We start from the raw sequence: 14,687 nt of genomic DNA, 5'->3' as shown, positions 1-14,687 counted from the left end.
GGATGCCCAAGCAGCAAAATAATATTAACAATAGTAATGTTAATAGTAATTAATATTGCTGCCTGAAGTTTACTGACGGTATTACTGTTTTTGTAGTCAAGGAGACATTAGACTAAAGAGTTAAGGGGTGCTGCTGGATAAATTTCAGCATTACTGATGTGTTATCAAGCTTAGGAAGCATAATGAACTTTTTTGGCACAGCTTGGAATAATATTGTCAATTTGCCTCTTTTCTACAAAGCTAAGGATCAAAAAGGTGCAAATAACTATATCTGTTCTGTGCATCTGAATATTTCTTTACTCTAACCAAAGGCAATGATAGATACTTTGATCTATAGTTTCAGGCATGTTATGAAGGCCAGGGAAAAGGAAGGGTGAACAACTGCACTCTGCAGAAAGTGTTGCTTGCGTTATCTGTTTTGGATACAAGTTGTATTGATTTTTTTCTGATGTGCAGAGAGAAAGATTGACAAATAAAATGTTTGATTGTTTATTATGAAGTATTTTCCGTGCTTGCAAACTATTCTTTATCTTTAGCTTGGCTACAAAGAAATATATAGGTGCTACAAATTACAGAGAAAAGATCCACAGCACCTTAACGCCATGTGGCACGTTCCTTTTTTCGGGAAGTGAAGATGGAAAGGCATATGTTTGGAATCCAGAAACAGGTAACTAATTATTTTATACCTTAAGTGAAGCTGTCAAGACTAAAGGGATGGGATTTTGTAAGCTTTCCTGAAACACATTTGATATGGAATAAAATTTCAGTAAGATACTCTGAAATCCTTAAACCTTTACTCCACCTTTTAAATAACTATTGTTAATCTTCTCCTCTAAGATCTAATTGATGTAATTCTCTGGAGGAGGTAAATAAACAGAGGTAGGACCTGTTATATCCAGCAAGAACGGAGCACCTTAGGCTCAGCTCCTTGTGTATTGCAATTTTTTGTATGTGGATGAGGGTCTTAAAACAAAGCAAAAAAATTTTTAAGTCAAATCAGTTTTTGTTGTTCTTTTTTTTGATTTTGGGATTAGGCTCTTTTTGAGAACAACTACTTCTTCTTCCCAAGGACTTTGGAGTACAAAGTTTCTTCATAAATTATTTTCCCTCAATTGAATAGTTTTCAAATAACTACCAAAGTCTTCCTGGAAAAATTTAAGCAAAGCATATATAGATAAGGTAAAGAGAGTTGTCATCTTTGTTGTACAGTGAGGTAGAAGGGACAAAAATGATAGCAGGAGGTAACGGAAATACATTCTAGTTTTGATGACATTGTATTGTGTCCAACTATAATATAAATAATTTTTTAAAAGTAAAAATACTGAACTATTTTAAAACTGACAACTAACCAACAGTTCTGTTTCGAATTTCTTTCCATATTTTCAACTAAATTAGCTTACATTTATGCCACTATGCAATTTGTCTGGAACGTTTAAATGATAATAAATATAAAAAGAGAGACTTCATTATTTTTTCTAATAGGCTTTGAGTCTTGCTTACATGCTGAACTTTACTTGTATTCATAATGTTGTCAACTTAAGAGCCAATTTTATTTTTTTAAATAATATTGTGCTCAACTTTCACTCCTGTTGCTGTGTCATCTAATGGAAATCCGCAGCTATGATAGCTATCTCCTGGCAAAACGCAAGCACGAACAAATACTGTGGAACGCCACCTTTCTGGAACTTGCTTATCAGAACAACGCAACTCAGCTAACCTAATGCATCCCGTGTGGTTTCCTGCAGCTGCTGCAACTGCACTATTTTTTCTGACTTATTACAGGCTTTTAAGTTACTGAATGTTTTTTGTTTTACACCAAATATTAATTTTCAATAAGGAAAATGACTGAAGAATACATATTACAGTGTCATCACGGTCAGCACACTGCAGTAATACAGGCTTTGGCCAATCCAGACAGTGTTACGCTTCCGAAGTACTTGAATTTTGCCATAGTACAGTTGACTATCATTTATGTTGTTGTGGTGTCTTTGGCTTTTTAAGTAGAGGATCTCTCTACCTTGATAGGAAAAGAAAAAAAAGAAAAGAGAGAGTTTCAAAAGCATTATCTATTATAAAAGCTAAACAAATACCTTTCCTCTAAGGCTTTGTCACTATACAAAGTATTGCAATTAGTCAACCTTACCAACTACATTTTCATAGTATTAATAACTATATTTCACTTCTATAGGTGATCAGGTGGCCATATATTCTGAACTCTCCTTCACATCTCCGCTTCGTGATGTTACCTTTCATCCACATGAACACATGGTGTCATTTTGTGCCTTTGGTCAGAACCAGCCAATACTTGTATACATTTATGATTATAAAGGTATAGTAGAAACTTTCTTGATACATACAACTGGGAATTTTTTATTTTTGAAGTGATTTGCTAATGTTTTTCTTTATTTTGAAGGAAAAAAGAAACAGTCATGTAATAATATACATCTCCATGCTTGGAGATGCTCAGAACCCCGCTGGACAAGGTCCTGAGCAACCTCCTATAGGTGACCCTGCTTTGAGCAGGAGGCTGGACTACATAGTCTCCAGAGGTCTCTTCCAACCACCAGATTATTTTATAACTGATGCCAAAATCTCTAAAAACAATTTAAGGTTTATTTAGAAGTGGCTTTGAGTTTGCTTGGGTGGGACAGATTTTCCGAATCAGAACTTTAGATCTGCTCTTAGTGTCTTACTCTGTGCGATGCTTACAGCACTTTATGGTACATAGGCGGTGTCATACAAATGTTTAGAATCCTCTCTTCAGGATCAAGGTGGATTATGGAGTCAGACAATATGATTATTTTGAAAATTAATGAATAGCTTAATGGAAATCTCAGCATTTTATGCTGGCTACATTACAAATAATTTTGAGGAGCTGTATGGAGATGATTTTAATGTGATTAAGTATAGCTTGTTTTTCTGAACAAGTATTCTCTACACAGGTAAGTCTGTGGTGTGATTATGTGACAGATGTGTTTATCCCTCATGTTATCTGTATATTAAAGAGACGTCTACCTTCACATTTTTAGTTTGCAAAATAAAATCCAAAAGGTCCTTTTCAGGCTTCTCTGGTTTTACATTTTTGTGGTTAGCTTTAGCAGTGTCATTCTCTCAATTAAGGACGTAGTTTCAGTTATGTTATATCTTAATGGTAGATAATGTTAATATGATTTATACAGTAAATTATGAATATATATGAATTATGAATAGCTATGTATATATTTATACAGTGAATTATGAATAGGTAATTCTGTAGTTTTATTTACAGTGTACATCTCTTCATAAAATTAATATTGTCTTTATACATTTGCTTTTTAAATAACATACTAATGAGATTACTCATATCAAATCTCGCAGTTTAGGTTGTCTATTGAACTGGTTGACTTTTACAGGAAAATAAAGTGGAATGACTTCGTAATTAATATTCAGTGCTAACTTCAGGCCAGTAAGGCATCTGCATTCTTTAGTTGTAGTAGAGAGCAATGGAAAATTTATCTCACACTATTACAACAGCTGAAAGACTTTTTTAAAATTTTGACTATGTAACAGAGAGTGAGTCTTTAAAAAGCTAATAGGATGTTTTAATATGTATGTGTGTGTATATATAGAGATCACACTGATTTCACACTGGTAGTTATTTGTATCGTCTGACTGTTTAACTAAGTCACTGGTGACAGTAAGACTTTGCATAGGTTGTGGTCTTTCTACGTTGTCTGTTACTAACTTTTTGTTCCTTTTTTGGTTAAAAGCACACATTTTGCTTTCAGAAGATACTCTTGCTGCATTAGAGCTGAAAGAGTTAATCATATAGTAATACTAATTTTAGTCACTGGCACGGTTTTTAAGGCTCCAACAGTAGCACAGTGTTTTACATAGACCAAAAGTTTTATAAATATCCTGGACAAAACTTATATGAAGAATCCTGTTACCCTTTGTTGGCTTAAGACCAGAGTATAAAAGTTGCGAAAGTCAAGTCTGTTATTTAAATGAGAGTGAGCACAACTTTCATCAAAAGTATCCTATTCAAGAAGGTTAGACTGCCTCCCAAGAATGATTGCCCTGCCTGTGTATTTGTTTAGCAACTTTTGAAATTTTCCTCAAGTATAGTAAGCTCACCTGAACTAGACTGGAAACAGTAGTAGCTTGAAGTGTACCTAGCAAAATGGATCACTTGAATTCAGTGCAAGCTCTATACTTTTTACTTAAAAGTTCTCTTTTTTTTTTTTTCCCCTCCCTTCCTTTCTCCCTCCCTCCCTCCCTCTTCATGGAGAGCAGCACTGTTTGTCAGTAGTACACTACAGCTCAGTGGGCACGGTTACCGAATACAAATAATGGAAAGGAGACCTTATTATTGGGAACATTTAGGATTGTCAAACATGTCATTTTGAAGTTCTCCCAATACCAGATTTTTATAGTGTTTCAGTAAAGACATGGCTGGCAAAATGACAGTGGCCATTCAAAGTAGTTGCTTTCTTGTTTAATTTTTTCATGGCAATGTAAGGCTTCATCTGACATTAATATTGATTATTTCTGCAGTTGCACAACTGGAAGCTGAAATTGTAAAAGATCACAGTTCATCACTTACCACAGTTGCACCAAGAGGACCACAAATTTTTAGCAGTTTTTCTGAAATTCCTGTGCAACAAAGTTCAACAATGTCTCCAGCAGATCAGTTTGTCAGTGTTGCAAGAGCATCAGTGAGAATGCGGAAGGTGAAACAAAAACTTGATTCTGTTACAGTAAGTCAGATTTTTTTACTTTCAAGGAATGTGCAGTTTTCTCAGGCAGTGCTCATATTCTGGAAATGCTATATTTAACAAAGTATACATATATAGTATTGGGATTTGTTCTCCTGGAAATGAGTATATGCCTTACTAGTATTAATGCACCTAAAAGTAGCTATTCAGAAGAGGTTAATCACATAAAGCTAAGTTACTTTTGTTTACCAGGTATCAATGACAGGAGTTTCCTTTGTTGGTTTTCATTGCCGTTCATATGACATACTACCCAGATCATTATGGCTGAGCTTAAGAAATTTCACCTTTTTTTTTTCTATTCACCTTTAGAATGCAGAATATTCCTGAATTGCACTCTGCAGGTCTAATTGCTGTTTAGAATGACACGAACTGTGTTTGGTTTTATGCTTATTATTTTTTCATTATTAAGTACTTTTGAGCATGTATTATTTTCATGTAGTTTTAGGCTTTGTCTGCATTAGTAAGTAGTAAAGCACAGAAGAAGCAAATGAGTAGATGAAAGCGGTTGTTGCTAAGGACCTGTAGCTACACTTATCATAGTTCTGGTACTTTGTTTTGGATTAGATCTAGGCTCATTCCCTGGCCTGAACATCCCAGTTAAGCATGTGGTTTGAAATGATTTAAAGGAAAGCTATCCCGTAAACTTTTACTTTCTGGACTGTGGGTTTGTAGTGGACCCCTTTATGAACTACTGTACCGTGGCTAACATGGAAAATGGTAGTTTGTTGCTGCTGCCACCACCATTACCTGTGGAAGGAGGAAGCAAGCCTTGTTTCTGTTTCTGCTCGTTTTGTTCCCACTTATCTATAAGTGACACCCTGGTCACTTCTCTAAGTGACACCCTGGTCACTTCTCTCTGAACCATCTCTTGAGTTCATTATCAACCAGAGAGGCACAATATGGAAAGAATGGAGCATGTAACCTTGTGCTTTGGACTCTAGGAAGACATCCCAAAAGAAGTGATTTTCCCTCTTCCAGATCCTTCATCTGAGGGAGAAGATAATGATTTTATGGGCGTCCTTATCATTACAACTGTTTGGCCTCAGATTGGCCAGAGGTCCTGTGCTATGCGAGAAAAATCTGGATTAGTAGAACCACATAGGACTTGGACAGCATCAATGACCACCAATTTTTGGTTACAAAAATGGTACATTGAGGCCTCTTGCCACGAATGGGCACCACACGTTCCCTGTAGTGTGAAATGAAATAGTGTGTGCCTATAAATTTAAGAGAACGACTGTCAGCTGCTGAACCTTTGTAACCTTAAACTCCCATTGCTCAAAGGCTAAGCGATTTGGAGTGAGCAAGTCCACTGTGAGCAGAATCATGATCAAGGTCTCAGATGCCATCTTCCAAAGCCTGTTCTCATAAGCCATAGCTGTAGGAGATGTCAGAAAGATCGTCTGAGCGTTCTCTCGCTCTGGGTTTCCAAACAACAGGGGAAGGCAGTTGAAAGAATCCACATCTAGTCTGGTGTCTGCCTCAGAGCAGTGATAGTTATGTAAACTGCAAGAGCTTTTTTTCAGGGGTTTGTGAACCACTGAGATCTTAGGAGGAGACTTTCTTTCATCAGAAGGACCTATGATACTCACATTTTCTGTATTTTAGCATTAGATTCAAAGAGGAAAGTGGAAGCTCCTTTCCAACGAGAGACAGGTTTGTTTCTGGTATGTGGGTGCAGTGCCTTGCTACGTTATGAGAGATTCTGGACAGCCCCCACATTGCTGGGTCAGGAGGCTGCATCTGGGCAACAGTGGAGCCCAAGCCACTGTTTCCCACCTCTCTATTTTTTTTCTCTTTTCTTTGGTATCTTACCTGCTGCAGAATGGCCTTCTAGGGTGTATATTGCCTCCTGCCTGCAGCCATGGGGGGAATATAGTTTTCAGGGAGGGGGCTTTCTCTTCCCCTGTGGCCCCTCTTGAACAAGGGAATCTGGAAGAGAGAAAAGTAATCCTGTCAGTCTTTTACTGTATAAGGATACAGTTCAGTAGTTTGTTAGCTGTTGCTATCCTCCCTACCCCCAGGTTGTCAAGGACATAGTTTTTGCAAGGCAGTGGGTGCACTGGGATGTCTACTTTTTCCCTGACTAATTTTTCTGAAGGGTAGGTGAAGTAGAGCTCAGAACAGAGTCACTCCTCTACCCAGTAATTGTAAGTTACCTTATGCCATGGCTAGCCATATGCTGTAGGGGAGTCCCTCCTACTATCTGCTGACCTTAGAAGCAGGGGAAGGCAGAGCAGCTAGGCGTTTGGGTGGGGAGTGTAGACAGGAAGGTTGGTGTAAGGCAATGAAACAGAAAGGACAGAAGACATTTCTTGTGGTCATACCTATTACTTGTTTGTTTCTCCAGCCTCCAATGAATGGAGCATTTATCTACATTCCCATCTCACAGTGTTATGATACATGCTGTAGACTCATGGTATATGAGATGTGATAGGGCATTCCTTCCCGTCCTACCTGGGGTATGTGACCCACAACTGATATCTTGTGTATTGGTGGCCCACTGAAACCAGGAATAGAAAGAGCCCTGTTCCTAACAGCCTTCCTACAAACCCCTGGCTCTCCAAACCCAAACTGACTGCTTAGTGCTATGCAGGATATCTAGGCGGAAAAGTGTGTTACTGGGGGATTAGGATTTTGCCATAAGTGTTCACTGTCAGTATTAGATGGAGGGCAGGAAGCCATTAAACTTTCCATGCTTGATAGAATGCAAAGGTGGGGAGATTATCCCCATGACAAACACAACCTCAGCCTCTTAAAGCCTCATATCCCAAATAAGTGGAAACTACTCCAGCCTGTATTTATCTGCACTGATACTATGGGACTGTGATTGGTGTCTTAATTGCGTGGTGCTGATACCATGCCGTCAGTCTTTGCACTGTTATTAAAGTTATAAAAGCCCTCCTGGTCAAGCCAAATATATTGATCACCTCTTTGCAGTCCCAAGGCTATTTCTGTGGTTCCACCTGAAGCTTTGTACGTTCCCTTCTTCTCTTCTACCCTAAGAAGATGTGTAAGAAGGCATTATGCATACCTTGGTTGAAATCATGGGCACTGTCACAGAGAGTGGTTGATGAGAGTTGCAGCTGGGAGTATGCAGAAGAGAAGTCTGTGGATGCTGCTGTTCCTTCGCAGGGGTATTTTTAAGTTCCAAGAACAGGAACTTCAGAGCAGCACAGGAGGTGGCTTTTTCCTCTGGACTCTTCCAAACAATAATCCTGGGCAGCAGGCTTAGTGCTATGGTCCCACCCAAAGACATGTTCATGACCTCTCTAGCCAAGACAGCTGTTGTGCTGCCCCAGGCATCTGGTGGTTCTCCCCAATCTTCAGAAAGACAGTCTTCATCTCTGAACTTCATGCAACACTGATCACTTGTCCTCTCATATTCATTGACAGTCATGAGATGAGCGACTTCCCAATAGCAGCACCACTAGATTGTCCTGCTGCTAAAGGAGGTTTGGCCACTTAGCGTGGTTGGTTGAGCAATGTTGTTTCCTGGAGGCCTTGGGTGGCCCCATGCTGATTGGCTGAAGAGGTTGATGTCACTAGATTGAATAGCAGTTGGAAAAGAACAACAGAAGAAAGAAGAGCCTTAGTAAGGAAGAAAGATGACAGAAGGTAGGACTTGTAAAGAGGAGAAAGGGATGCTGAGGCAGGGCAAAGGTTGATAAGATTAAGAAGGCGCTGCAGAAGCACAAAGATTTGAGGGCTGGTGATTGGCAAATGCCATTTGGCTCTTCATATAGTATAAGGAGTGCTTCAGGGTTTTGTGTAAGTTCTTGACAGTTCAAGAGCATTTGCACTCACAAGAATACTTCATGGTGATGTGGCCCACTCATTGGTTTGGATCCTTATGCCCCTGATTAGGATGAGATTGCATTATATGTGCACACCTGGAGTTATCTGTTTGGTTTCTTCCAGAGGAAATCCAGTTCTTGCACATTAGAATTACTCTGCAATGCACAGCAGTGTGCAATAGGTGGGAATCACTGTGGGATGCACTTGAAAGGTGTGCTACTTCTCCATGTTAAAATGTAATGTAGATAGTTTCCCTTTCCTGGGAAGGATAACGCATTCCAGCCTTACAAATGGGTTGAAATATTGCTCAATGCTGTTACACCTGGGAATATTTCACAACGTGACTTTTCCGTGAATCACAGTTGATGCTTCTACCTTGCCTTGCAGGCACAATACAGAAGGAGTAATATTTTTCTTTGTCAGTGGAATTTTGTGAAAGGTTTAAGCTCAAGGTTGAGCTCAAGAACAGTGCATCCCCGTGAGCAAGAAGTTGAGCAAAGGGGGCAGGAGACCTGCATGGATGAGCAAGGAGCTCCTGTCAAAACTCAAACAGAATAAAGAAGTGTACGGAAGGTGGAAGCGGGGACAGGCCAGTTGGGATGCATACCGGGGCGTTGTCAGAGTACGCAGGGACGGGACTCGGAAGGCGAAGGCCCATTTGGAGTTTAATCTGGCAAGGGATGTCAAGGACAGCAAGAAGGGCTTCTTCAAATATATCAGTAAGAAAAGGAAGACTAGGGAAAATGTAGGCCCGCTACTGAGTGGGGCGGGGGCCCTGCTGACGAAGGATGCAGAGGAGGCAGAGATACTGAATGCCTTCTTTGCTTCAGTGTTTACTGCTAAGGCCGGTCCTCAGGAACCCCAGACCTTGGCGACCAGGGAGAAAGTCTGGAGAAAGGAAGGCTTTCCCTTGGTGGAGGAGGATTGCGTCAGAGATCGTTTAGGCAAACTTGACTCCCACAGGTCCGTGGGCCCTGATGGGATGCACCCACAAGTGCCGAGGGAGCTGGCAGATGTCATTGCTAGGCCTGCTGGAAAGCAGCTCTGCAGAGAAGGACCTGGGAGTCCTGGTGGACAACAAGTTGACCATGTGCCAGCAATGTGCCCTTGTGGTCAAGAACGGTTCTGGTATCCTGGGTTGTATTAGGCCGAGCATTGCCAGCAGGTGGAGGGAGGTGATCCTCCCCCTCTGCTCAGCCCTGGTGAAGCCACATCTGGAGTCCAGTTCTGGGCTCCCCAGTACAAGAGAGACATGGCACCACTGGAGCGAGTCCAGTGAAGGGCTGCTAAGTTGATGAAGGGACTGGAGCATCTCTGATATGAAGAAAGGCTGAGGGAGCTGGGACTCTTCAGCCTGGAGAAGAGAAGACTGAGAGAGGGATAAGTATCTGAAGGAAAGATGTTGAGAAGATGGAGCTAGACTCTTCTCCGTGGTGCCCAGTGACAGGACAAGAGGCAACGGCTCCAAACTGCAACACAGGAAGTTCCATCTGCACATGAGGAGAAACAACTTTGCTGTGAGGGTGTCTGAGCCCTGGACCAGGTTGCCCAGAGAGATTGTGGAGTCTCCTTCCTTGGAGACATTCAAAAGCTGCCTGGACAGAATCCTGGGCAACGTGCTGCAGGTGACCCTGCTTGAGCAGGGGGGTTGGCCTAGATGATCTCCAGAGGTCCCTTCCAACCTCAACCATTCTGTGATTCTGCGATTATGTGAAGTCATTGCATTGTATGATTTATGATTTTACAACTTATAGTAATCATGCTTCCACTTAAAGTTTATTTAACTTTTTCTGCCCAGGTGGGAATAGTTAAGCAAAAATAATGATATGGCTGTTTCAGGAATTGCATGCTTAACTTTGTGTAAGCTAACAGTGCCTTTAGAACTCCAGTGGAGTAGCACATTCAGATAAGAAATATCTGAATAAGAAAGCAATATAATTAAAGTTAAAACAAGTATTTACATGAGTAGCAGAACATATGAAGTTTGATTTCCTGTGATTTTCATTTGTATCTCTTTTCTGCATGGATTTTGTGATATTTTAAAAAAAATTAGTTTGCCAGATTTTGCCAGCTTTTCTGTTAACGTTGAGTCTTATGTGGATTTTGTTTTCTAGTCTACTATTTATTTTAATGATGCTTTTAAGAACATAATATTTTTGTCACCTCTTCTGTTCTGTTCAGTTTATTTGAAATTTGAATGAAGAGGTTTAAAACTCACTGGGGATTAAGAAACTGATGTAGTATCAATGTAAGTACCTAAACCTAATTTTATGAGGAAATCCAGGGTAAACTTTGATTCTGAAGTAATTACAGGCAAAACTAACAAAAACCTACACATATCATAAATAACATTACTTCTAGAACTAAACACAGTAGTTATTTCAGAACCAGCTTTAATAAGCTTTGTAATTACAGTCTTTGACCTTAGTCAGCATGTTTAAATGTTACGTATTTGACATGCTCTCTGATTATTTTCCATCTGTGAAGACGCTAGTAAACTCAAATAGCGAATGCTCGTTCAAAAATATTTATGCTGTTATTTAAAAATACTCTCATAGATTTTTCTTTTTTGCGATTGAAATTTTTTTAAAAATGGACTCCATATTTTTAAATTTAAAATATTTTTTCCATGTAGAAAGCTTTTTTAATCTCTTGACTTCCTTCTTTGTAATCATTAGTTTAAATTTGAAGTATTATATATTCTTAAATATATAATATAAATAATATAATGTAATATATATTATGTGAATTATATAATTATATGAATTATATTATTTATATAATTCATATAATAAGCATGAAATAATTCTTATTTACCCAAGAACAGTAGTTATTCATGTTTTTCCTGACACCTATCAAACATGATTTGATGACAATATCCATGACTAATGATGACACCTTCCATATAAATCGTGAAAATATATCAACATTAAAACTTAAATTTTCTACTCATTTGTAGTTTGGATTTACAGCTTCAGATGTGTTCATAAACATGTGAGCAGTTTCCTTTTTCATGTGGAAAAACTTGATGTCTGTTGATGTATATGTAAGTGTAGATTCTCCTGGAATATTCATTACAATATGTGCTTGCATAAATGCTTTGCTAAAGTGTTAGTCAAAGTAGGCCTCATAGAAGTTGTGACCAGCTACTCGGCTGCCTATGTAAGAATGTGCTAATGTGGCTGGGATGATGGCACAAGATTCTCAGTCCTGTGAAAATAGAATAAGCAGCCCTTATCATGCCATATGTTGGGTGGCAGGCTGCCCTATGATAGGGACGGAAACTGAAAATCCAAACGGGGAGGCAAGTGATATCTCGTATGTATTTGTCTAACGCTGTGTAAAAGGAGATTGGAAACAGTGCAAGCTTGGTACTAGTCTGTGGGTCGTGTTTGGATGCCAGTGCCTTGTCACAGACCCATAGGGATTACCATTTGGAACAAGCGTGCTGGGGGCATACCTGGTAGACACTAAACCTGGCCTGAGGTCAAGCCTGGGTTCGTGTTTTATGAGACAAAGGTATTGGAGTCTCTGAACAGCAGATATACCAGCACAGAGGTCTCTGGGTACAACATACATGTATTTAACAGCAGTAACCAGTGGGTATAGAAATAACCTGAAAGTGCCAAGTTTGGATGTCTGCAACTTAGACATCTAATTTGAAAATGTAATGTGAATAGATTAAAATTTGGTTTAAGTTAGATAGGAATAGAGAGGAATTTGTTCTTCTATGAATTCTGTTTTTTGTATTGTGACTAATGCCTCTTTTCCAGGTACTTTTATAAACAATCTGTTTGTTTGTTTTTCTTCTTTGCTACCTAAGCAGGAACCCTGATGAATGATAAAATTTCTTTTCTCCTCCTTTATTACACTCTCATTCTTTTCAGCCCAGAAAGTATGTAATTAGAACAAAGAATTGAATATTGGACTAAAGTTTTAGCAATTCACTATAGCTAGAGCATTTTGCTACATTGGAGCATACACGTTAAAAATATTTCTGCATCATGTTTAAAAGTTAAATATTAGTTTATTTGTTATACCAGAAGGGAGAATTTGCTTCTTTGCCACTTTGAGAAATTACACTGTACTGAATCTCGTCAGCAATTATTATTTGTCTCTGTCTCAAGGAACTAATGCTAATGTATGTTCTATTCATAATGGTTTTTGATAGGAAAACACTTAACCCACAAGCGTACACTTAACATCTCTAGTCATCAGAAGAACTCCTAAATGGTTTTCATTCAGTGTTGCTATTTATGTACTTAAAATTTCATTTCCATCTAGCAATCAAAGTACCCATTTATAACTTTTCGTAACAAGAAGGTGATATATGTTATGTAGCTATGGTTAGGAGGGCTTCCTTTAAAGCTGTAACATCCTAGCTGTGACATTATGCTTTTTAAATGTCAAAACTCTCATGCTATAACCTGAAAAAAATAAAAACTTTATAGCATTTAAGAACAAAATCTATATGTACTCTATAGGGCTAACCCTGCAACCAGTTATATGTTGGCTGCCTTCTCTCTTTAATATCTGAATACTTCTAAATAATTAAAGTGTTTAATTTTTCAAGTCTTCTTTATTTCACAATATATTTTTGGAAAATGTTATTAAAAGGTTATCAAAGTTATTAATTTTTATTAAAGGTTATCAAAGTAGTTACTAAAATTCTAATATGTAGAGTTTTTGAGGTGCAACAGCAGACAACTGGAATGTAAAAGGGAATGTGCTTTCCTATATACAGAACTACCTAAAGCTGTTTGAATTTTTTATTCATTGAGTGTAGTTACTACAATGCCAAAATATATTAAGAGAATAGGGACTGTGAGGTCATACAGAAACTTTGTCTTAGTGTGCATCAGATGTACTGAACTTCCATCATTGCAGATGGTGTCCTTTTTAGAATTTAATTGAGATGCAAAATATATCTTACTATGTTAAAACAGAATTAACTTATAGCATTTAAAGCCACTATTTTTCAGAAAAGATATGCAGGCTTTTTATTTAATACGTAAACATGATACTGATATTATGTAAACAACCAGTTAGAAGAAGCTGGAAGCTTGTCCTTTTTGTCCAACAAAGACTCTGAGCCAGAGGCAGACCCTGAATTTATGTACATTTTTTCTCATATTGTTGTCGGTCTTGTAGGGATCTGTCCTCCAGATCATCTTGTATTTGGTAGAATCTGAAATACCTTACTTGACTTTCAGGTTTTAGTGCAGATCAGGAAGAGAAGAATTTTGTAGTGACGGTTAACAGCTTCTACCTGAAGATGGAAAATCTGAAGATTGTAGTATATTAAGTACTTAGGACCCTGGTTAAAACATTGCCAATTTTGTGAATATTTTTGGTCAAGTATTGGGAGATTCCAGGGTGTCTCTGCAGTCTGAAATAACTTTTTCATTTGATCATGTCTGTGAGCAAAAGTATTTATCTACGTGCTGTCAGAGGAGGTTCTCATACTCCATAATCTGTCGATTGTATGTATTAGAAATTTGCAGTATTTTTAAAGCCTCCTTTACACTCTGAGTAAGTTCATAGAATTTTCTTTACTCATCTCCCAAAGAAAACTTGCAGATGGATAGAAAGCCTTATTTTTTTCCCCACTATGCCTCCCATAGTTGAAAAAAGTGTACTTTTATTTCTCATTGCAAACGAAAAAGCTGTAGCTGAGGAGTTTTTAAGAAAGCTTAAAAGTAAGATCCATTAAATGATACAGCTAGTTAAATTAGTATCTTATTAAAGGTAAATGAATGCTCTGTTAATAGAATGAAAATATTAATTTAAATCATGTGTTTTGAGGTCATTGTTTTTAATTTAGAATTTTTTCATTTAAGTTTTTAAATTGATAAATACACATATAAATAAATATGGATGAAAGTGTCCTCCCCTGCAGATAAGTTTTATCCTTCATTTTTTAAATTGTTTCATACGTTTTCAATGTAGTTGTGCATTTCTTACCGGTAACTTGTTTTTTTTTTTCCTTTAAGTGGAAAACAGGTTGTAAAATATTTCTTCGCCTTTATTCTGCTTTTGCTAAACTTATTTTATTTATACGTACACACAGTAATGATTCTGCATTTTGTATTATCCTTTTGGATACCTAACTAACTACAAGGTGATATTCTG

The 14,687-nt window shown here is 38.0% G+C and overlaps 1 protein-coding gene across 1 annotated transcript in view; it reads left to right on the top strand.

Moving 5' to 3' along the window:
- The window catches only part of LOC138065021 (jouberin-like), a gene marked incomplete at its 3' end in the record, with an annotated part of 54,848 nt that overhangs the window by 28,349 nt on the left and 11,812 nt on the right, over window positions 1-14,687 (top strand). The window contains exons 16-18 of the mRNA XM_068929252.1: window positions 537-667; window positions 2,189-2,329; window positions 4,537-4,739. Coding sequence (XP_068785353.1) covers window positions 537-667; window positions 2,189-2,329; window positions 4,537-4,739 — 475 coding nt within the window. The remainder of the gene's footprint in view (window positions 1-536; window positions 668-2,188; window positions 2,330-4,536; window positions 4,740-14,687) is intronic.

This window comes from Struthio camelus, unplaced genomic scaffold (assembly GCF_040807025.1).
Source record: "Struthio camelus isolate bStrCam1 unplaced genomic scaffold, bStrCam1.hap1 HAP1_SCAFFOLD_154, whole genome shotgun sequence".
Lineage (NCBI taxonomy): Eukaryota > Metazoa > Chordata > Aves > Struthioniformes > Struthionidae > Struthio > Struthio camelus.
Note: the sequence above shows the minus strand (reverse complement) of the source record. Positions and strands in the feature narration are given on the sequence as shown.